The sequence below is a fragment of the Halichoerus grypus genome, chromosome 10 (assembly GCF_964656455.1).
Source record: "Halichoerus grypus chromosome 10, mHalGry1.hap1.1, whole genome shotgun sequence".
In the NCBI taxonomy this organism is placed as follows: Eukaryota; Metazoa; Chordata; class Mammalia; order Carnivora; family Phocidae; genus Halichoerus; species Halichoerus grypus.
This window is the reverse complement of record NC_135721.1, coordinates 137,857,101-137,879,701: the sequence shown is the minus strand read 5'-3', so window position 1 is coordinate 137,879,701 and position 22,601 is coordinate 137,857,101. Positions and strand designations below refer to the sequence as shown.

Sequence of the window (22,601 nt, the reverse complement as noted above, 5' to 3'; positions counted from 1 at the left end):
GCCCCACCCGCGATTTCCCCCCAGGATCCCCCCCACAATATCCCTTCCCCCTGGGAGAATGTCCCCCTTGAAGGATGTCTCCCTGAGGTTGTTCATAGAGAATGTCTTCCCCCAGGAGAATCCCTCCCAGAATATCCCCTGGCCCCTGCAGTATCCACCCCTGGACACCCCCCTAGAGAATTTCCCCCAAAGTCCTCCTCTCTGAGAATGGCCCTCCCTGGAAGATGCCCTCCCCAGGATGCCCTCTGGAGTATACCCAGTCTAGAGGGTCCCCCTGCAGGGGATGTCCCTGGAGGATGCTCATCCCAGAGAATCACTCCCCAGAATGCCCCCCAGGACAATATTCCCCCGGAGGAAGCCTCCCCTGGAAGATTCTCTCCCAGGAGGATGCCTACTCCCTGGAAGCATCCCTCCTCCAGAGTATCCCTTTTCCCAGAGAGTGTCCTCCTAGAGGAAGTCCCCCCCAGAGGAATGTCTCTCCTGGAGGAAGTTCCTGGAGGATGTCCCTCCATAAGGATGACCCCCAGGAGGGTACTCCCTGAAAGTTTTCCTACCCAGAAGGTGCCCCCAGGATATTCCCTCCAGGTGTAGGCTGGGTCTGTGGTCTCATCAGAGGCTCCTTTGGAAGGCGGTTTGCTTCCACGATCCCCCAGACTAGAGGCAGAAATCATTCTTGGGGGAGTAGGATGGAGAGCCCCGTGTCCCTCCAGTCAGTTCACAACTGGGCAGTTTGCTTCTTGAAGGCCAGAGTCTCCTTCCAGTGTGCCGAGAGGCCTACAATGTACCGTCATGGCGGGCCTGCACTCTGTCCCCGTGACCACATTCTCTCAGTGGGAAGAAAGCACACGTGCTGCCTGCCTTCCAGGGAGGTGCACACAGGGCCAAACACCAGGACGCAGGAATGCCTGGGGGTCACCCTAAGGCCGTTCAACACAGGTGACCCCAGTTAAGCACCCCCTCAGGGGCCTCTCGAAGGGCTCAGTTGGTTAAGCGTCTGCCTTTAGCTCAGGTCATGATCCCAGGGTCCTGGAACTGAGCCCCACATCAGGCTCCCTGCTCAGCGGGAAGCCTCCTTCTCCCTCTCATTCTGCCTCTCCCCCTGCTTGTGCGCTTGCTCTCTCTTTCTCTCTCTGACAAGTAAAGAAATAAAATCTTTAAAAAAAATGAAAAAGAAAGAAAGAAAGAAAGAAAGAAACCCAGATATCCATACCTTTGGGGCGTCCCCATCATCCTTTTAGAAAGCGAGGTAGTGTGTTCACAGGTATGAACCTGTGAACCCTCGAAGGGGCGGCTGCTGGTGGATGAACTCTACAACATGGGCACATTTCACACAGCTGAAAACTCACTTTCAGCTGCAAACTTCCCAGAGACCGCGGGTCCCTTACTTAATCTCTGCCTTGACATCTGCTGGTGGTCACAGGAGCTCCAGCAAAGTTAGTGACCCACCCCTCGAAATGAAAGTTGGGGGTGGCCACCCCAGGTAACATCTGTCTTCTGTAACTAACTACTACACCACTTCATTGTTTCAAAAAGCTTAGCTAAAACTGGAGTCTGGCTTTTAGATGGATCTGGCCATGAGGATGACTCCTGGGGTCAAGCCCCGCCAGCCCCCCAGGGACGCTGACCTGTCCCAGCCCTGCAAGCCAGCTAACAGGCCCCAGGCTGCCTGTGCAGCCAGGGACAGCTGAGAGAGCTCACCAGAAGTTTCCAATCTTGGCTGTGGGCACAGCTGCAGGCCTTTCTTGGTGCAGGTCCCGACTCCTTGCTGGCTTGTCCATCTTCATTAAGTCTCTGGGTACACTCTCACCTGGCTGGAACCTGTGAAAACACTACCTCACTTTTTTTTCTTTTTTTTAAAGATTTTATTTATTTATTTGACAGAAAGAGACACAGCAAGAGAGGGAACACAAGCAGGGGGAGTGGGAGAGGGAGAAGCAGGCTTCCCGCTGAGCAGGGAGCCCGATGTGGGGCTCTGGGACCCTGGGATCCTGACCTGAGCCGAAGGCAGACGCTTAACGACTGAGCCACCCAGGCGCCCCACTACCTCACTTTCTAAAAGGATGATGGGGACACCCCAAAGGTATGGACATCTGGGTCTGTTTCTTTCTTTCTTTCTTTTTCTTCTTTCTTTCTTTCTTATTTTTTTAAAAGATTTTATTTATTTACTTGTCAGAGAGAGAAAGACAGAGCAAGCGCACAAGCAGGGGGAGAGGCAGAGTGAGAGGGAGAAAGAGGCTTCCCGCTGAGCAGGGAGCCTGATGTGGGGCTCAGTTCCAGGACCCTGGGATCATGACCTGAGCTAAAGGCAGACGCTTAACCAACTGAGCCATCCAGTTGTCCCTTTCTTTTTAGATTTATTTATTTTAGAGAGAGAGAGAGTGCGGTGGGGGGCGGGGGGGTGGTGGTGGTGAGAGGCAGAGGGAGAGGGAGAGAGAGACCCAAGCGGACTCCACACTGAGCATAAGGCCCTATTATCTCAGGACCCTGAGATCACCACCTGAGCCAAAACCAAGAGTCCAACGCTTAACCGACTGAGCCACCCAGGCGCCCCCATCTGGGCATTTCTGCAAATGGTCGGCCGCCAATGGCCGGGGCAGGTTTCAGGGGAGCAGGCAGCCCAGGCACATCTGGCGAGGCCAGCCCAGCGCAGATTGCTGACACAGGCCTGGCCTTCTGGTTATCTGACTTACAGCTGGCCCTGGAGACCCTGGCTACGACTTCCAGGTAGATGACCCCGAGGGCCTCTGGTGGAGGGGTCCGTGTGTTGGGGGGCCTACAGGGTTTGGCTGCTCTGAGAGGGAGGCTGTGCCTCTCTTCTGCCCCGGCAGACAGACAAGCGTGCTGTGCTGTGGCATCTTGCTTCGTGGTCCCAGCCCATGCTCAGAGCAGCACTGAGCCGCCCCCGACCAGGGCCAAGACTACAGACTTTCCCAAAACAGTTGCTCTTAAGACATTGCCCCACTTCTACTTTACAAGTAAGTCACACCCAATTGCATCTTTAGTTGCTTTGTGTACTGTTTGCACGGGGCTCATCTCAGGGCGTGTTAATCCGGGAGCCTAGATTCTGCTGCAGGAAGAAGCTGGAGCCCGTCTTGTGCTGAGGACAGTTTGCTCCCCTCCACAGCCCGGGGATGCCCCTGGTGGGCTCAGAGGTCTGGACAGCTTGCTGCCCAGGCTGGGCCAAGGGGTGGGCAAGGGGACTGAGAGGAAAGCCTGTCCCCAGCGCTGCCCAGGACGCCATGCCCTCCTCTGTGCACTAGCAGAAGGTGTTGTGCTCGAGGGCGGCCTTGCTCCCGCTGAGGGGTCTTGCAGGGGTTCAGCAGATTCGGACTCAGGGCTCAGGTTAGACCCGCCTTAACATTTTCCTCAGGCAGAACCAGTTGCAGCCATGTTATTCGGCCAAAGCCCCAGCCCCACCCAACCAGCCCCGAGGGAGCCCGGCTGCACCCCATTGCTGCTCAGTATATATGTACTTGGGAGCCCACTCTCCTCCTGCATCAACCTTGGGGGGACCTGGGCTGGGCCAGAGCACACCCACCTGCCCCGCCCCCCGCGCTCTTGCAGGGAGGGTGCTAGGTCCCAGGCTTCCCGCACACAGAGCCTCTGTGGAGGTTCCTGGGCTAAGGGCAGCGGTGCTTGGAACAACTGACCGTGGTTTCCCTTTGTTCTGCGGCCCCCTCATCCCAGCTCCCAGCTTCTTTCAGACATCTCCTACTTAGTATGTGAGGGGGGCACATGAGACCCCCTCGTCACAGACAGGACCCCTAGGCCGGGAGAGGTTCAGTGCCCCAGACGCCCATGAATTTGACCTGAACTGGCTGCAGGGCAGGAAAGCCTGGACGGTGAGAGCTGGGCAGGGCCTCGGACACCCATGCCGGCCAGGCCCGGGACGCTGGGCTGGCCTCACCCCTGCTGAGGACTGCAGCCCCCACAGGCACAGGGGCATGGGGACTGGGCCCCAAAAAGATGCCTGAGGCGGGGGGGGCGGGCAGTGAAGCACCTGCTCCTCTGCCCTGATGGGCTCGCCCGGCACGCCCCTCCTCCCACCTCTCTTAGGCGTGCAGATGTTAACTCACCAAACGCGGCACTAGGCTTTTCCCGCATGTTCTGAGGGCCTTGAAGATACCGTTTCAGATGGGGTTTACCCCCCCTCTTTGTTGGCACCGTTTGCGACTGTAGAACTGTTTGCCCCATTTCCCTGCAGCTCCCTCGAGGGACCGGGCTTCTCGTGGGCATCACAATCTCAGCCGCAGGACCTGGCCCAGAGCAGGCATCGTGGGAGGGCTGGGGGGCACTGAGCTCGCTGTAACGCAGACCTCTGCTCCCCCTTGCCCCTCGGACACATGCGGGGCCCGTTCCCTGCTCTGTGGCGAGCAGTGACCGTCCCACCTGGGCATTTGAGGGTGAGCGCGGCGTCTGCTCTGCTGGGACAGTAGCGGGTCCCATGGCCATGCCTCTCAGAACTCGGAAGAAACGCCCCTGGCAGGACGTGGGGAAGCGGCAGCCTTGGGCTCCATCCTGGGCGCTGACCAGGTTCCTGCTCAGGTAAAGCCCGTGCGGGAGGCCTGGCCCCCAAGCTCCCCAGCAGTGGGTCGACCTGCACCCAGCTTGTGCTCCCGGTTCCGGCACAGGGCAGCCTCGTAAACAGGAACCCGCGGTGCTCAGGTTCGGCAGCCCGGACACAAGATGCTCTTTCTGTGCTGGGGGGCTGGGCCCTGCTGGGGAGAAGGGGCGCCAGCAACGTGTTCAAGGCCCCGCAAGTGACGGCGGGCGTGGTGCAGGCCAGGCTCCGACCAGCCGGGCCACTCGCTGCGCACGAGCTTCCTGCTCTCGCCTGGCGGGCGGCACCACGGGCCGGCCTCCTGCTCCCAGATGGTGGCAGAGGCTCAGCTGGGTGGACGGGAATTCAGCTTCCAGGTGACTTGCCAGACGAAGAGCCTGGGACGCGGTGGCTGACCAGGAGGGAGGGCTGGACCCTCCTCTGTGGAGAACAGACTCAGCCCGGAGGCTCACGTTGCCTGAGGATGAGCCCCCGGGCGTCCCAGCTCCACCAGCCCCGGCTCTGCCTTGTTTACCGTATTTGAAGGACTTGTCACACTCAACAAAGTTTCCACTCTGGTCCTGTTTCTAGTTGGTAAATACATCGTATCGAGTGAACACTAAGAAGTCAGGAGAGCGTAGGCTGCATTATAAGCCTCGGAAAATAAACACTTCCTACTGTTAGAAAAGGGAACTTATTTTGGTATCAAAATCACAAGACTCGGGCTGCTGCTTTTGTGCTTTAATGGTCGGCGCTCAAAGGAAAACATCTCAGTCGCCCCGGCCGCGCACCTCCCTCCACGCACTCATTTGGTCTGTTTACAAGTTACGGGGAGATAGAAAAATAGCCCTACAAACTCTGTTTCCGGCATATAAAAACCGAGCGGAAAGCGTCTCAGTAGTCACCACCTAACACAAAGCATCTCAGGAAAAATACAACACAGGTTTAACTTCTGCAATATTTTTTTCATATAAAACACTAGTAAAATAGGCTTCTTAAAAATTAAATAGTGAAATACCACCAAATTATATACATCGTTACAGTACAAGTGAATGAGGCAATATATCCAGTTCTCGGTTTCTCGGGCGGGCGCCGGGAGGCAGGTGGCCTGAGTCTCTTTCTCCCGAGGGGGCAGCCGGTTTAGGAAGAGCGGCTGACAGACGGACACACGGACAGATGGGAAGAGCCGAGTCGCCCAGCAAGACCAGCGTTCCTCAGGGACAGAGCAGACACCGCGCCTGCCACTCCAGCTGTCCTGCCCGAGCCCCGCGCTCTGCTCCGGGGAGCCCCGACTGTGGCCCGGCCGGCGGCCAGCATGGCTGGAGCTCGCCCGGGGGCGTGGGGTGGGGTGGGGGGGCCCCGGACGCCTGACTCCCGGCTCTCTGCACCCGAGCCGGCCCCCGGAGCCCCAGGTGGTCGCAGTGGGCCCGAGGGCAGGCGGCGGGCGTCCAGCTGGGTGACAGTGGCGCCCCGGCCCCCTGCCGTGGCTGAGCCACGACTACGTTCGGCGCCGCTTGGCAGCGCTGGGGCTGGAGGGGTTGCTGTTTGCCGTCAGGACTTTGTCGGTGACCCGGCTGCGCTTCCGCTTGTCCGCCCCTTCCTTCGACCCCAAGTCCGAAGGGTTCTTGTCTTTGCTGGACTTTTCTGTTGCTTTCCCCAAGCTTCCTGAAGACGAAAAAACTGGGAGACAAAATCATTTGGCTGAAAACAGAATATCCAGAATTTTATTTCGTCTTCCCGCTAAGTTATGCACCTACACACAGGCCACTCTGAGCTGGGGCTGCCGTGGGGCCTGCAGAGAGCTGGGTCCTGCTGAGGAGGCGCCCCCCTGTGGCCTTGGGCCGCAGGACCCTGCCCGTCCACCCACTGTTCCTGCCTCGCGGAGCTGGGCCTGTGCCCGCAATGCACGCTTTCCGTCCACCTGACTGGTGCTGGACCCGAGGCCACCCCGGGGCTTGTTTGTGGTGTGGGCCGCCCACGCCGCCACGTGAGGCTCCCGCCCAAGCGAGGGGAGGAGTGGACAGGGCAGCTCTGGCCGCAAGCCAACTGGACACCCAGGCTGGGGATGTGGGGCTGCACGCAGGGCCCAGGGGAGGGTCAGGGGTGCCCCCCACTCACCATCGTCTGCCCCGTTGTGGGGGTCCACATCTTCCTTCATTTCCTCCTTCATTTCCTCTTCAATGACCACTTTTCCTGTGGGGCGACAGCTGACGTTTACCAAAACGGTGGGAGACGTGGCCCTGCCCAATGCTGCGGATGGCTCAGGCCGGGGACGGCTGTGTGTGTGGTTCTCAGCTGCCGCCAGGCCGCTTTTAAAGAGAGCCGATTGTTCTTGAACAAGTTCCCTCCAGTCCCCGAGGCTCCCCCAGACCCCCCCAGTCCACCTGGGCCAAGAATCTCCACGCCAGCGACCCTCACCTCCTCCCTGAGGCTCATGACCTTCACCCTGACACCAACGCCCTTGGCCCACGTCCTGCCTTGTAACTCCCCAACTGGACCCAACCCGCTGGAGCCTTACCTTCTCGGACCTCGTGGATGATTTCTTCCGGAAGGACAAAGTTCCTCTCTGGGTTTGGGAATGGGAGAATCTCAGATTCGTGCTGATGGCAAAAACGGCGATTTTTGTTATAGAAACAAAAAAAACGTGATTTTAGCAAGTCACCAAAAACGTGTAAGAGCCAATTGAGCAGCACGTGACAAACGCGCACACGGTCTCAGAGAGCTGCGCACATGGGCGCGAGCGGCCGAAGAACGTTCTTTCTGCTCTCGGGCTATGAGGAGCTGGGCTTTCCTAACGACCCACAGGAGGCAAAGCTACAGGGCCAGCCCCCAGCCGGGGTCACCTCCTGGCACGGCCCCAGGGGCAAGGGCGGGAGGCAGTGGTCAGGCTGCCCCACAGCTGCCCCGGCCTGGCTCCCTCCCCACCAGCGTGTGTTCAGAGTGCAGTGACCGCCCGAGGAAAGGCCGTGGCACCGTCGGTCCCATCTTCGTGGGCAGGAGCCCGCAGGCACAGACGGTGCCGGACAGGCAAGCCTCCGCCTGGGAAACCAGGTAAAGCAAAGTGGTGTGAGGGGCACCGCGCGCTTACTGGAGTTCCACTTGTCTCACAGGCCAAAAGGGACAGAGACCCTGGAGACACAGGGAAAGGGCTGCTGGCAGAAAGGGTCTGGACTGTGACTGAGCAGACACGGCTCCTCTCTGCAGTCTGGGGGCCGTGTTACAACGAGCTGCTAGCCGACAAACGAGCTCATCAACATCTCCTGGAGCTTCAGAAACCCCGCAGCTCCTGGGCCTGCGGGTCCCCCAGCAGTGGGGTCCACGGACTCGTGCTGCCAGGGTCCCGCCTGACCCCAGCAGCAGCCCCAGAGAAGCACGGGGGTCTAAGGAGGTGAGAGCCTTGATGTCTTGCCCAGTTCTGAACAATGGATAGGTGGAAAGAAGCTGGGGAGGAGAGGGGAGAAGGGCTGCCTGTCCCGGACGAAAATCCCCAAGTGGTGCCCCGCGGCTCGCCAGGGTCATGTGGGCCTGGTGCTGGGTATCAGTGTCTGTCTCCCGGGCTGCACCAGGAGCTCCCCCAGGACAGGGACCCTGCTACCCTCACGTCTGTGTCTGGCTTCTGGCCCCCACTGGTCTAGAGTCAGGGCCCGGGGAGTCTGGGGACCAGGTGACACCATGATGAGACAGGTGTGGGGGTGAGGCCCCCGTGGGGAGCAGCTCCTTCAGCGTGGCAGCTGGTCCTTGCTGCGCTGCTCCCAGGATGCTTCCTGCGGGCCACGCAGTCAGTCCCCAGAGCAAAGCTTTCACCTTTATCCCCTCTCTAGGGTATGACAAGGAGATGCAAGTGACCTGCCCAGAGCCAACAGGAAGCAAGGGCAGCACTGGGTCTGGACAAAGAAGGCCTCGGCTGGGAGGGCTGGTGTGGCCCTGAGTCAGCCAGGGAGGCAGAGCCTTCCTCAGCCCGGCACAAGCCCCTGCCCCTCTGCACACCTCTAACCCCCACCGCCACCCACTCTCCAGGGGCCCTGGCCCCTCAGCTCCTTGGCCCACCAGCTCCTGCTGCCACAGGGCCCTGACACCTGCTGTTCCGAGGAACATCCCTGTTCCTTAGGGCCTCTGTGGTCACCTAGTGAAGCCGCCTGCCTTCTGATGAAACTAGCTGGGGGTCCTGTGAGGATGGGGACCCTGCATGCCTGGTTCTCAGAGAAGCCACCAGATTCACCTGACTCAGACTCGGATCCCGTCACCTTCCTGCCTAGAGCACTCTGGGGCCTTCCGCCTCCTCCCACGGGCCTCAGCTCCCCGGTCATCTCCCTGGAGAGACTGTCACTGACCACCCCGTGTGAAGGAGGTTCTGTGAGGGGAGCCAGCTACTGTCACCGAGTTTGGGTTTTTAGTGAAACTACTTGGAGCCCCCTTGTTAATTCCTGCTGCCCCCTGGGATGTGCACAGGACAGAGGGCCCCCTAAAGACGGGGCCTGGCAAACAGATGGAGGAGCTGTGTCTGGGGGAGGGTGGGATCCGGCTCACCAGTGCCTGCATGTCATACATAGTGCTCAGATGGTCCCAGATGACCTTAGATGGGACCTGCCGACCAATGTTCTGGCTGAACTTGTCCCGGATACAGATCATGTGGAAGTGTCGGTTCACACCTGTGGGAGAAAAGAGCGTGTGAGGAGGGCTGGGCTAGCAAGTAAGAGGAGAGAAGAGAGGTGGTAGGCAGGGATCAGCAGAGGAAGGGTAAAGATGGGGACAGGAGGGTGGGTGTAGGAGATGCAAAGAGAGGGTATAGGAGGAAGCGGGGTGGAAGAGTATAGGCAGGTGTGGGGTTGGCGATGGGGGTGGGAGGGGTGGGCACAGGAGGGGACAGAGCAAGGATATTAGGGAGTGGAGGGATGCAGGAGGCTACAGAGAGTGGAGGGCTACAGCAGGACTGCAGGAGGGGGCAGGGTTGGCGGAGGTGGGGGGGTGGGCTCAGGAGGGGACAGAGGGAGGGGACAGGAGGGGTGCGGGGGGGAGGGGGTGGGCGGGCACAGGAGGGGCCAGAGGAAAGGTGCGGGGGGTGCGGGGGGTGCGAGGGGTGCAGGAGGGGCCAGGGTCGGCGGGGAGGGGGTGGGCGGGCGCAGGGGTCGCCGGGCGCCGAGGGAGGAGGACGAGCAGGTGGGTGGGCGGGCGTGGGAGGCTCCGCCCCGCGCCCCCAGCCGTTGCCCGGTCCGCCCCGCCCCCACGCGGGTCCGCGGCCTCCGCGGCGCTCCACTCACCGACGGGCTTGTGACCCAGCATGGCGTGGAAGAGGCACACCTCCACCTCGGGGCTCCACACTACCGTCTCCTCGGCTGGGCTGGTGGCCGCCTCACCCGGCCCCTTGTCGCCCGGCGCGCCGCCGCCGCCCACCTCGGCCTCCCCCATGGCCCGGCCGCGCAGCGACGAGCCCCCGGCGGGAGCGGGCGCGGCCACGGCCTCCGCGCAGGCGCACTTGCGGGGCGGGCGCGCGCTCGGCGGGTTTGCGCTCCGGCTCGTGCGCGGCGCCGGCGCAGGCGCAGCTGAGGGGTGGTCCCCACGGCGCCCCCTGGCGGCCGGGCTCCGCGGCGCAGCGCGGTCGGCACGGCGGACTGCGGAAGCCCTCTGGTGGGGAGGTGGTGGCGCCGGCTGCGCGGCTCCCGGTGCGGCCCGTCCGAGCTGTGCGCCCTGCGGGGCGGGACTGCAGCCGCACTTCGCCGACTGAGGCGCTTAGGAAGAAGAGCGGGCACCTGACCACGCCTGCCGGCCTGGGCTCCCCGCGGCTTCCACTGCCCGGCCCGACCTCGCCGTGACCACGGGCCTCCGTGGAGGTGACACCCCCGACCCGGGCCACGGGGGGGGCGGGGCCAAGGCGGGGCCGCCGGCCTGGAGGAAGTCCCACGAGGAATCGAGGCATTACCCAATCAGGGCCGTCGGCTCCGCCCCCCCGCGGGCGCGCCCCGCCCCGTCCGCAGGCCACGCCCACCGGGACCCGCGGCGGCGAGCGCCCTTCGCTTCCCGCCGGGTGTAGACTTTGGTCTGGGCAAGGTGCAGAGCGTCTTTAGGCCTTAGTTTCCTCCTCCCTGCAGTGGGATCCATAACGGCGCGTTCCTCGGGGGTACTGCTGAAGGCCGGGCGCCCTGCCCGCGGGCCGCTCCGGTGCGGGCCTGGGCCTGACCCGGACACACGCCCAGGCTTCCCAGTGAACTGTTGGTGCCACACGGCTGCGCGCTGCCCCTGGGACAGCCGGGGGGATAGAGTCCGATCTGCCAAGGGGGCTGCTGGCGATACGGGTCCCCTCGACGGCACCCGGGAGAAGTGGCCCTCCTGTCTGGGGGTCAGGAGAGAGCCCGGGGGTGGTGACCTTGGGTCTGAGAGCTGAGGGCTGGGACACAGGCAGGGGGCGGCCGGAGAGGGGCGTGTGGTCCTGGGTGCCAGAGGGGGCTCGCAAGGGGGAGCCCAGCTGAGGGTCCGGGGGACCAGAGCAGGCCAGGCCTGGCAGGCGGGGGAGGGAGCTGGGTGATGGCTGGTGGCTTCCGGAGGTCAGTTCCTCGCTCAGTCCTTGACTGGGGGACTGTGGCGAGGTTTCTTACCCTGGCCCCCACACAAGAGGACCTCATTTGGTCCCTCACGGTCCTACCACTCAGCCAGTGTTCCACGGGGCCCGCGCTGCCTGTCATGGCAAACCATTGGTGACAGCGTGTTCAGCATCCGCCTTCCCTGCCAGCTTGTCAGTCAGACCCGGGGGGCCAGGGCTGGTCTGGCCCCCAGTAGGAGGATGCTGGCCATTTGTTCACAGACCCAGTAACCAACTGACCAACTCACTCTCTTGATCACTGAGGCCGAATGATCCCCCTGTCCCCCCACTGCCACCCGTGTCGTCCACATCTTCAAAAGATGCAGTAGGCCTCCCAAGTATCTTAATCCCAGCAATGGGGGGCTTGGACCCCAGATGGGAAACACCGAGGCCCTGGAAAGGGATCTCTCTCCCATGGCCAATGAACACACAAAGCATCTGGTTTATTCATCAGTCTTGTATGAGTTTGGCTACGATGAATTATTCCCAAGACTAGCTCTGGGTTCTGCCCAAGTGGAGTTTCTTGCCTGGGATGCTGATGTCATCTCTGGAAGGTAGTGACCATTGCTTATCAAAGGGCACCTGTCCTCCACTCCCAAGGGGACACCTGGTTCGTGGTTGTGAGAGCTGGGTTCAGAGGAAGGAGAGTTTGGAAGGCTTTGGTCAGACATGCCCTTGTGTGTCTGCCTTCTCTTGGGCACACTGTCCTCGACTCTGACAGTCTCTGGGACAGAAATGGAATCCTACCAGCTTGGCTGGCACTGCCCTGTGGACCGTTCCTCTCTGGCGCACACAGTGGAGCTCGCCCCCCAGACACCGAAGGAATACGCTGACATGGAAAGCACAGCTTTCAGAGTTGGGAGGCCAGCTGTGGGCCCCACTGGCTCATGTCCACCTGCTCGGCCATGGGCCTCCTTGGGCCTTGTGCTGACATCTGGACATGAAGGACAGCAGCGTTATCCCTGTTCCTGGGCTGAGGGGCCTCAGAGGTGTGAGGTGCCCAAGGGACCCAGTGACCGCCCGCTGGGTTGGCAGAAATCTCCCATTCCGTGCTAGCTGTGGCTTGCAGCCCACCCGTCACACCTCTAGGGGGCGTCTCCCACCCACTGTTTGGACTCAAACCAGCGCTCCCCTCTCAGAAACCTGCAGTTGGGAACCAAGTGAAGGCTTTTCCTATTCCCTTGGCACCTGGCCAGGGGGCCTGTCATGGCATTTTGAAAAAAAGTCTAATTCTTCACATCGGGCATATGAGGAACTGTCCCCGCCATGTCGCCTGCAGGGCTCAGCCTGGCCCAGGGGAGGAGGGGAGCCCTGGGAGGCCAGGCTCAGCGGCTGGTCACTCCTGATCAGTCAGGGGGTGTGTCGCCTTCTTTGTGGGGTTGCTAGATTTAACATAGAAAAATAAAGGATGATACTCAGTTAAATTTGAATTTCAGATAAGAAATGAATAATTTCACAGTATAGGTATGGCTCAAATATTGTGTGGATATTCTTATATCCAATATTATTCTTTGTCTATTTGAAGTACAAATCTAACTGGGTGTTCTGTATTGTACCTGATGATCCTCCTCCTTTTGCCCGAATGGTGGTCTGGTCAGCAGCTTGATTTGTCTTGCGATAGAGAGACTGCCAGGCCCATGGCGTCCCAACTGCCTCTCACTGAAGTGAGCCTCGTGAATGAGGGACAGGGAGGCCCAGTCCCTGCTGGCGCTCCTTAGGGTTTGTAGGGGGAGTGAGTGACTCGGGCTGTGATGGCCAAGGGCAGCCCCCAGGCCCTGGCTTCCCAGGCGCTGATCTTGTGGGCGCAGAGGACCCCCAGGTAAGAACACAAAACAGCCGATTTCATCACCTCCCCACCTTACCCTTGATGGGTAAGTCCTTTGTGCCTGGAGTGGGGTGCATGCGTGCACTTCCTGGCCCTGGGCTCTGGGACGGACCACACAGAGGAGGGCTGGGTTCTGGCAGCCCGGCTTCTCAGAGGGCAGCCCCTCAGCAGCAGCTCGCATCACACAGGGGACTTGTCAGGAATGCAGATTCTCCCATAGCTGCAGATGCATGCACACGTGCAGCCCTGCTGAGTCCGGGTCTGGGGGGCCAGTACTCTGTGGGAAGCAGCCCTCCAGGGTCTTCATGGGAGGACCACAGAGGGCGTTCCACCCAGCAGCCTCTCTTGCAGTTCTCAAGTGGCCTTGAGGCGGGATGGGGGCCAGGCTGAGCTGCTTTGGGTCACCTTTTCATTTTCCAGTTTCTTGGGGAAGCTGAGCCTCCTGTCTACTGCCTGTCTGGGGACACGTGGCCTCCCAAGCCCTTGGTCATCAGAGCCAGGCCCTGAGGACAGCTGTGAGCACAATGGCCTCACCTGGACTGTAGGAGCCAAGCCGTCAGGAAGTACCCTGCTTATTTTTTAGAGGTGGCTATTTTTCTCCCCTTTGTGAGTGGGGAAACTGAGGCACAGGAACCTTGGGCAAGTGGTCTGCTACACCAGCTGGGGGGCCAGGCTTTGACCGTGGAGGGCCAACCCTGTACTCTCTCACCTTCCCTGAGAGTGGGGGTCCCGGGGGACCGTACTCATATTTTGTCCCCCCTGCGGGGACTGACCAATCTGCCCCTCCTTCTCTTCCCACGGCCTCGAGGGAGCCTACGGGCCAGTTCGTAGGGTCGCCCTTGTCCAGGAGGGGTGTGGGCGCTGAGGGCATGGAGAGCGTGGGCAGGGGTGCAGGGACGGGAGCCCTACCACAGGCGGGTGTTTGTTCTCAGCTTCCCCGCTAGACACGGCCCAGCCCTAGGGCACAAGGAGCAGACCGTTGATCTAGAGATGGTATTTTATGGATGTTGGCTTTGGAGACCTCCTGCCCCCGAGGTGGTTCAGAGCCAACTCCAGCCCTGCTCCTGCCCCATGGAGCCCCAACCCCTCTATCTTTTTAAGATGAAGGCGTTTGCCGGCCATCTGAGGGCAAGGGTCTTGCAGCATTTCTGATTGCTGCCCCCACCTCCTTGGGTCTCCGGGGCCCCGGACAATTCCGACCTCCAGAACGCCACAGGACTGGGATGTGACCGCCGTAAGATGCCCTGGACACTGTGCCTGGGCTGCTGGTCATTTCAGCTGCATGTCCGTTTCAAGGGGCCTGACGAGGGGCCGGGTTTATTGCTCAAAGATGGACTCTTTCCCCATCCATTCAGCTTCCGAAGGCCAGCTCTGCTTCCCCGTGTCCGTACAACAGAAGGAAATGCTTCGTGGGGTCAACGTGGAGAATGACTAATGTTCTCTTTGTACAAGGGAACAATTCTGTTTCATAGGCAAGAAAAGTCGCCCTGGGAGAGAAGCCCATGCCCCGATGCCCCCGCGCCAGGCTCTGCAGCCTCCTGGCTTCCGTGCAGCTTCCGTCCACTGTGAGGAGGGAGAGGAGGGTTTGAGTGCCGTCAGCTGGAGCCCTGGGCGGGACGGACCACAGAGGGGACGTGTACCTAGCGGCACTGGGGCAGAAGGCCCACCTGCTGGGCCCAGAGCCCCCGCCAGCCTGCATCCTGGTCTAGTGTGAGGACGCGGTGCCATGGGCCGGCCAGGGGGCGGCGTGCCAGACGCCCAAGCCCACGAAGGGAGTGCAGGAGCCGGCGGGCTGGAGTCCGCTTCTGTGGAAAGGCTGGGGACAGAATTTCCTCCCCCCAGGGCCCCAACAGCCTCACACCTCATCGTAACATTGAATGCAGACGACCAGCATTGCGGGGTTATGCTCACCCTACAGGGCGAACGGGCAGCCTGAGCTTGTTGTGGAGTGGAGGGCACATGTCCTGTAGGGCAGTGGGGTGGGCACCGGGCAGAAAGGGGGGGCCACAGTGCCCTCCAGGGCGGGCTGGGATCACGGCCCCCGCACTGAGCTGTTTAGAGTTATGCAGGCATCCACCAGATGAGGAATAAGGCTGCAACCGAGGGAAGCTGGGGAGTGGGCGGTGGTTAGGAAGGAGCCTAAGTGCCCCAAGGACAGCACCTTTCAGAGCGCGTATACACGGAGAGACCAGGAGGTAAGGTGCCGCCGATGGAACGTTCCCGCGGAGCGGCCGCGCATCGCACACACAGACGTCCCGTCTCACGCTCTGCCGCTGGCCGGAGCCCCGAGGTCAGGGTGCCGCCTCTGCCCAGGCTGTGTCCTCCCCAGGCCCAGGGGTGGGGGGCTCCACCCTCACGACCTCATCACCTCCCAGAGACCCCGTGTCCTAACACCATCACCCTGGGCGTTAGGTTCTCAACATAGGAGCTTCGCGGGGACACAGGAACCCAGATGGATGAGGAGGAAGCCTGAGACACAGCCCCTGGGCCTTGGGGCGGGTGGCGGGGGGAACGGGGCCCTGCCTGCGCAAGTGGGTGAGTGGGGCGCGCAGCTCGGGACAGAGCCTAGTACCCAGCCGGGAGACCGTCACCATGCCTGCTCCCCTGTCTAACCTTTCCCCACCCACTCAGTGTTCACTTTTACTAAAAAAATGAAAATACACAAAGAGAATCATCTCCAATGATCCAGAGAAAGTGTTCACAGAGAGAGGGATTGGAAAGAAAGAAGGCAAGACCGTGAGCCTGGGAGCACATGGGGCTCTTCCTTAAGCCACGCAACTGCTCAACTTCAAACTCTTTTAAAATAAAACTTTAAACAAATACATAAAGTTTGGAAAGGAAAACAGAAACGTGAAGGAGACCTACCCCACCGGCAGCTTTTCACAAACAGCATTTGTCTAGCTTTGTACGTGATTCATTCCCGAATCCTGGCTTTCTCGATGCTCCAGAGTAAGCATTTCTGGTCAAATGAATCCCAAACCTACTTCTTACAATGAAATCGCCTTCATTTCACTTGAAATCCCCAGCGTTGGTAGATGGAGGTGGTGGTCAGCATACGTACACTCTTCCTTGAGCAACGGGGTGTCTCTGCCGGGACCACACAGATCCATAGAAGGGTATGGAGGCCCTTGGGGAGGACGTTGCTCTGGGTTCCTGGGGACTCGTGCAGAGAAAGGGTCCAGCACTGGTTGGAGGGACGCACTCACAGAGAGCCAGCTGCCCCCTTGGTTTAGGCAGGAGGGGAGGCACCCCCTTGCCCTGCTGTGGGGGCCGCTGAGGGCCCCTGTGGCTTCAGGACTAGCAGAAATGACCATGTGATCTTGTGCCATGGGTCCCCCCACTACCGTGGTCTGTCCCGGGATGGAGTGCTTGCCGAGAGCTGCCCCCAGATGGGCGTGCGTCTTCCGCCAGGTCGGGCGTGATGGCTGAGATCTGGTCCACCTCTGGGCACTCAGCTCCCGCCGGCTGGGCATCTGGGCCAGCTCTTGCCCAGGATGGGTTTGGGGAGGCAGAGGAGGTGATGACCCGGGAGGGCCCTGGCAGGGCAGGTGTTAGCCGCAGCTTCTCTCCGATGGCAGTCACGGGGTGCGCACCGGGCCCTGTCCTGTCGCGTCTGGAGGGCACCTCCCTCACGCCCCTTCTTGGAGACAAGCAGCAGAAGGGACCCTGGCAGCCTTGGGGGGGTGCAGAATGACGGAGTGCCCTGCGCTCGCAGAGCTGAGGGGAAGCAGGGGCTGCCCTGGGGCAGTGAGGTCCCAGTTCTCTGATTCTGTTCCTTTAGTCTGGGCGCTCACGCTGATAGGCACCCAGCTGGGTGGGTCTTGGTGGGAAGAAGGCCTTTTCTTAAGGAAAGCTGATGTGTTGGGAGAGAGGCCGGAGGGGGGGGGGTCTCCACTGCACCCACGTGACTCCAGGTCATGTGAGAATGAGCGTCCGCACTGCCTCACTTGGGCTCGAAGGGGAGGGGAAGCAGGATAGCTGAGCAGGCCCTATAGTCCATACATGCAGCCGGCGCCTCCGGCTGAAAGCCCTCCCGCCTGGGCTCCCTGTCCTGGAGCTCTGTGCACTGGGTCCCAGGGCCCCATGCTCCGTCTCGACACAGGGCACCCCCCTGGGCCTGGGCCAAGTGCCCCTGAGGCTGGTGTCTCTGCCGGTCCCAGTGGCCAACTGATGCTCATGCTGGGGTAAATGCTGACCTTTCCTGAGACAAACTCCAGCCTTGGGATGACGCAAGTTGGGCTCAGAGCCAAGCGCCCTTCTGGTGTAGATGGTGGCCGGCCAAAGCTGAGAGCTGGCCTCAGCCACCAGGTTCCAGGCTGCGAGGCAGAGCAAACCAGCAAGCTGCTTAAGCCAAAACCCGGGAATGCCAGTCAGGGCCTGGCCTGCCGCAGCCTGGTGAGCTGACCCCAGAGCCCCGGGTGGTTCTGGAGCTCCGAGCTGCCCTGTACAGGCCTCCTGAGCCCGCATCAGTCTGCTTGCTGCGGAGCTGCGGGAGGGCGTCGCTTGTCTGCCTGGCTGGGTACCCGAGCAGAATCTGTCCTCCGGTGGTCCCGGCTGGAGAGCCACGCTGGTGGAGAGCCACGCTGGTGGAGAGCCACGCTGGTGGAGGGCCACGCTGGTGGAGAGCCACGCTGCTGGAGAGCCACGCTGCTGGAGAGCCACGCTGCTGGAGGGCCACGCTGCTGGAGAGCCACGCTGGTGGAGAGCCACGCTGGTGGAGAGCCACGCTGCTGGAGAGCCACGCTGCTGGAGAGCCACGCTGGTGTTGCTGATGCCTCTGGCTTTTATCTAGGGAGGCTTGGCGGGTGGACAGAAAATTGCATGCTTCCTCTGGGACTTGCCGCCGGCCTCTCCCGGGGGCCACCACGGTCTGAGCACAGCAGATGAAACTTCTGCCACAGTCTCTGGGCCAGAACTTGGTTGTTGACAGCCCCCAGAGGAGTGCAGGTCTCTTAGAGCCCACTGGGTTGTCTGGGCCTCTGTTTGGGTAAGAGGGGAGGATTCGGGGAAGAAGCTGCCCTTGCAGGCTTGGGGTGCATTACTCACAGGCCCGCCCCCCCAAAATTCCCAGTGTGGGACACAGAGCCCCTTCCCTCCTCCCTGTTAGGGAAAGATTACAAGCACAAGACCATGCCATATCATACTGTCCCATGAAGTCATCAAAGGACACACCCTCACCCTGAGGACCTGGGCTTCAGTCGGGGGGGGGGGGTGGGCCCCTTTATTTCCTAGTTCAGGAGCTTCCCCAGAGGAAGGGAGGAGGATGCTGCCTAGAACTGAGTGTGGGCTACTTGCTTCCTCACCTGGTCGTGGGTTGGGGTGCTGGGGGTCTGCTGCCAACCTCGTCATCCCACATCCCTATCCTTCCTCCTTCCCCTTCTCCCAACTCCCACTGTAAGCGACGAGGAAAACATGCTTATTCTCTGAAGCCATGCTCCTCCCTTGTCCCCCACACTACGATGGCCAGTGGGTGAGAGGTCCCTCCTATGTGCAGCCCCTAACCGACGGAGGAACCATGTAGATGGAGCAGTGGGAAGGGCTTGGATCTCCAGCTTCTGGGCTAGGCCTGTTTGGGGTTCCCTGTTATGGCAGCCTGCATGGGGTCTGGGGCTTGGCCTGTGGCTGATTTTCCACCCTCGTGTTCTATGGCCGTATCACTGTCCCACCCCAACTTGAAGCTGCTGGCAGAAAGTTCTGATGGTGATGTGTGTGCTCAAGCAGCAAATCCTTTCAGTTCACCTCATGGTGCAGCTGCCAAACCCAGCACCACCCTCATTTCCAAATGGAAATTTCCTTGGCAAAGTTCGGCAGGCACCGGCCTTGTTATTAGCTGCTGTTTTGGCTCTATAGGCAAGAAGCTTCCTCATGTTGCCTCTCTGCAGATAGAGGGACAAGACAATCAATGAAAAGAACAGTGGCTTCTTCCTGTAGTGTCCTGCACAGCTTCTTTGCTACCCATCCACCATCTATCCATCTCCATCATCCATCCACCATCCATCATCCATCATCCATCCATCCACCTACCTGCCCATCCACATCCATCATCCATACATCCACCATCCATCCATCATCTATCCATCCATCCATCCATCCATCCATCCATTCATCACTATCCATCCATACATCCACCTATCCACCCACCATAAATCCACCTATCCATCCATCCATCCATCCATCCAACCACCTATCCATCCATTCATTCATCACTATCCATCCATACATCCACCTACCATCCATCCACCTATTCATCCATCATCCATCCATCCATCCATCATCCATGCATCCACCATCCATCCATCCATCCACCTATCCATCTATCCATCCATCCACTACCCATCCATACATCTACCATCCATCCATCCATCCATCCACCATCCATCATCCATCCATCCATCTATCCATCCATCCATCTGTCCTTCCATCCACCATCCATCCTTCTTCCATTCACCATCCATCCTTCCATCCACCCACCTACCATCCATCCATTCATCCATCCATCCACTACCCTTCCACCCAATCCTCTATCCATCCACTGACCATCCATCTATCCATCCATTCCACAAATATTTAAGGGGTGCCAACTCTCTATGTGCCAGGCACTGAGGAGTGAACACAGCTCACACTGGAGAGAAGAGAGACAGGTGATAAGAGAACATAATACATTGGTAGTGAAGAAAAGTGTAACAAGGCTAAGGCCAGTGTGTCAGCAGCAGTGGGAGGCTCAATTGCCCTGAGGCCACAGGGTGTTCACGTGGAGTTCTTGTTCATTACCATCTTTCTGCATATCTGACAGCTATTTTTCCCCCTCGGAACTGTACTGTCCATGCCATCCCAGTTTGCCCACCTCTTTGCAGCATTGTGGTGAATGACACAAATATTTTTCTCTCTGTGTGTCGTTTCCCAACACCCTGATTCTTGGCCACTGAGAATTCTGTTTCCCATAAAAATCAACACTTGATTCCCCCTGAAGGCTTCTCTTTCCTCCACCTGATTGTGAGGTTGGGAATGATTGCCTCTGTGGGGTCTGGGGCTCCACCCGTGTCCAAATCAGACAGCTCAACAGCCGTCATGTGGCAAGTCTGGGCAACTCTGACGGAAGGAGGGAAGGAATCCAACTTCACAGTGTGGTGGACACACGGCCAAGCCAAGATGTTGGACCAAAACTCTTTCCTTTGCATTTTTGACGTAACCTGCTCAATTCCAGGACTCAGAGACCTGGCATATCCACCAGAGGAGTCTCCCTCTGTGTTGTTGAGAAATCACCTGGAGCATTTTTCTGCAAAGCAAACCCTTTCTCCTGGACTTGAGTAAGAAAGGGACTCAGAACATTCAGCCCATCCATACACAATCTTTCCAGTGACCCCAGTGCTAAGCCTGTGTCACAGCTGGACCCTGGGGGTCACAAAGGACCCTTCTGGGAAAGCCAACGGCTCAGCAGGGGTGGCCAGCAGAGCAGATAGGCACCGGGAGCCAGGAGCCACATTATAAAGCATCAGAAGGAAGGGACTGGCAAGGCATGGGCCCCAGGCAGGGGCTCAGCTAGGTTAGAGCATCTGTCCTCCCATGTCTGCCTTCTGCCTTCCCTGTCCATTTACCAGTGACCTTGCTGTCCTGGCCCATCTTGCCCTACAGCCATCTTCCTCAAGAACAGCTCTCAGAATGCCATGGAGAGTGGGGCCTTGCTGGTTTGGGAGCTCAGACCTGTCCATTCCTTGAAGACAGGGATCCAAGGCTCCTGCCCCGTCTGACCCATGGCCCCCAGCTCAGATCCAGGGTGTAGCCTGCTCAGGACAAGGCAGGTGATGCCTGCAAAGCTCTGAGAATCGGCGTACACCTGCAGGGAGGGCGCTGGGGCATTCCTGGGTCTGGCGGTCCCGGGAATGATGGTGTGTGGAAGCAGCCTCTGCACTGGGCCAGGGGAGGAGCTTAGCTCAGGGTTCATGAGCAGGCTTATCCTCCCTTACATGCGCTTGCAGAGAAATGTGCTGGGACAAAGCTTTCTTAATAGCAAAAGACTGAAAATAACCTGCATTTGCTTTGGCAGGGCCCCGTTTGAGGAGTGGGAGCAAAGCTGCACAGCAGGGCACCATTTCCATTTCCTCCTGCGGCCGCAACAAATCCCCACAAACACAGCAGCGTCCAAGAGCACCGATTACTATCTCCGATTCCTATCTCCGATTCTGGTGGGCTCAGCTGGGTCTTCTGCTCAGGGTCCCACCAGCTGGGCTCATATCGGGAGGCTCCGGGAAGAAGGCAGGGCTTGCTCATCCAGGCTGTGCTCAGGATCCAGGTCCTTGCGACTGTAGGACTGAGTCTCCGGGTCCTTGCTGGCCGTGGGCGGAGGTTGTCCCCGGCATCTCTGGCTTGGGCCTCTGTCTCCATCTCCAAAGGCAGCGAAAGCAGCGGGGTCTTTCCCACGTTCGGGTCTCTAAGACTTCCCATCCGGCCTCTGGAGATGCCCAAGAAGGTTCTCTGCTTTTAACGGTTCGTGTGACTATTTTGGGCCAGCCTGGAAATTCAGGATATTCTCCCTACCTTAATGTTTAGGGCCTTAGTCCATCTGCAAAGTGCCTGTGCCCTGCTAGCGACAGGGACGCATTCCCCGGCTGCAGCGAGTCGGTGGCCGGCCCGCCTCCCGCAGACACCAGCAGCCTTCGCCAGAGTGCGGCACGTCTGAGGCTGATGTGGAAGCGTCCAAAGCTGCAGCTGGATGCGCAGGTCTCGGCACTGACAGAAGCCATACCTGTTTGCCCATGTCCTGGTGGCTTCTCCCTTCAGGACAGAAACACCCTCCCGGGCTGCCTCTGGGGAGGCCGTCGGGGGCAGAGGGGGAAGGACACTTCTCTGCACCAGCTTGGCCCTCTCTGGTGCTATAAGTCGCAGTGAGGGCTCACACGGAGACCTGCAGATTGGGAAGCTATTTTGGGCTCCCTGGCAAGTAATTAATGGAAAATCATTTAAAGTCACCTACAGGCCCTTGCCTTTGAAGAACTGCGAGCTCAGCCTGGGGTTTGCAGGTGACCGGCTGTTGTCATGGTTCCTCGGATTACATATGGCGCTGGCTTTCTGGATGGATGAACCGTGATGATGTGTGAGCTCTGCTGGCTGGGCCCCCTGCCCCCGCTGCCTGGGGACGTGTGCTCTTGCGTGTTCTGGGGCCGCGGGAGGCAGTGCCGGGCTTCCCTTCATCTTTAGGGGTGTCAGCATCTTGGGGTACAGCACATGCCCCTCTCTCAGATGCCATGTCTACGGGTGTGTGAGAGAGTCAAGAACCCACAGTCTAGCAGCTTCAAACTGGCAAGCAGCCGGGCGATGCGAGGAGGGACGCAGTCCGGGCCCACGGTGTCGGAGTGACTCATGGCCTGTGGGGAAATAGAACTAAAAACAACATCGGCTAGCCGGGCAGACCTCTCCATGGAGGTGGAAGAGAAGGGGAACAGTTTCATTATCGAATGAGCACTAAACCAGAGTGCAGTGTGCATCGCAGACCATCTGCCAGGAGGTGCCAAAGACAGAAGAAAATCGCACCCTTTTCTAGAGCCAAGAACACACAACCCATCGCACACACGTTCTCCAGCTTGTTCGGCTAGTTCTCAAGGAGGAGGGCTTCACAGCAGCGTCCACCCCATGCGCTTCATCCCAAACCCCTGGTAACTGGGGTG

General features: G+C 59.7%; 1 protein-coding gene across 1 annotated transcript; it reads right to left on the bottom strand.

Annotated features, from left to right (window-relative positions):
* Positions 1-5,266: 5,266 nt before the first annotated feature.
* Positions 5,267-10,369, bottom strand: MRGBP (MRG domain binding protein). Its single transcript, XM_036105395.2, has 5 exons — positions 9,799-10,369; positions 9,068-9,189; positions 7,059-7,140; positions 6,659-6,733; positions 5,267-6,220 (listed from the first exon to the last, which is right to left on the bottom strand). Exons 1-5 carry the CDS (start codon positions 9,944-9,946, stop codon positions 6,039-6,041), a joined length of 609 nt encoding a protein of 202 aa, XP_035961288.1. The 5' UTR covers positions 9,947-10,369; the 3' UTR covers positions 5,267-6,038.
* Positions 10,370-22,601: the final 12,232 nt, after the last annotated feature.

Bases quoted from the DNA above. Each gene is read 5' to 3' on its own strand.
- MRGBP (XM_036105395.2), bottom strand. From the start codon at position 9,946: ATGGGGGAGGCCGAGGTGGGCGGCGGCGGCGCGCCGGGCGACAAGGGG. The intron at 9,190-9,798 runs GTGAGTGGAGCG...TTTCTCCCACAG, and splicing joins GCTGGGTCACAAGCCCGTCG to GTGTGAACCGACACTTCCAC. The intron at 6,221-6,658 runs GTGAGTGGGGGG...TTTGTCTCCCAG, and splicing joins CCACAACGGGGCAGACGATG to TTTTTTCGTCTTCAGGAAGC.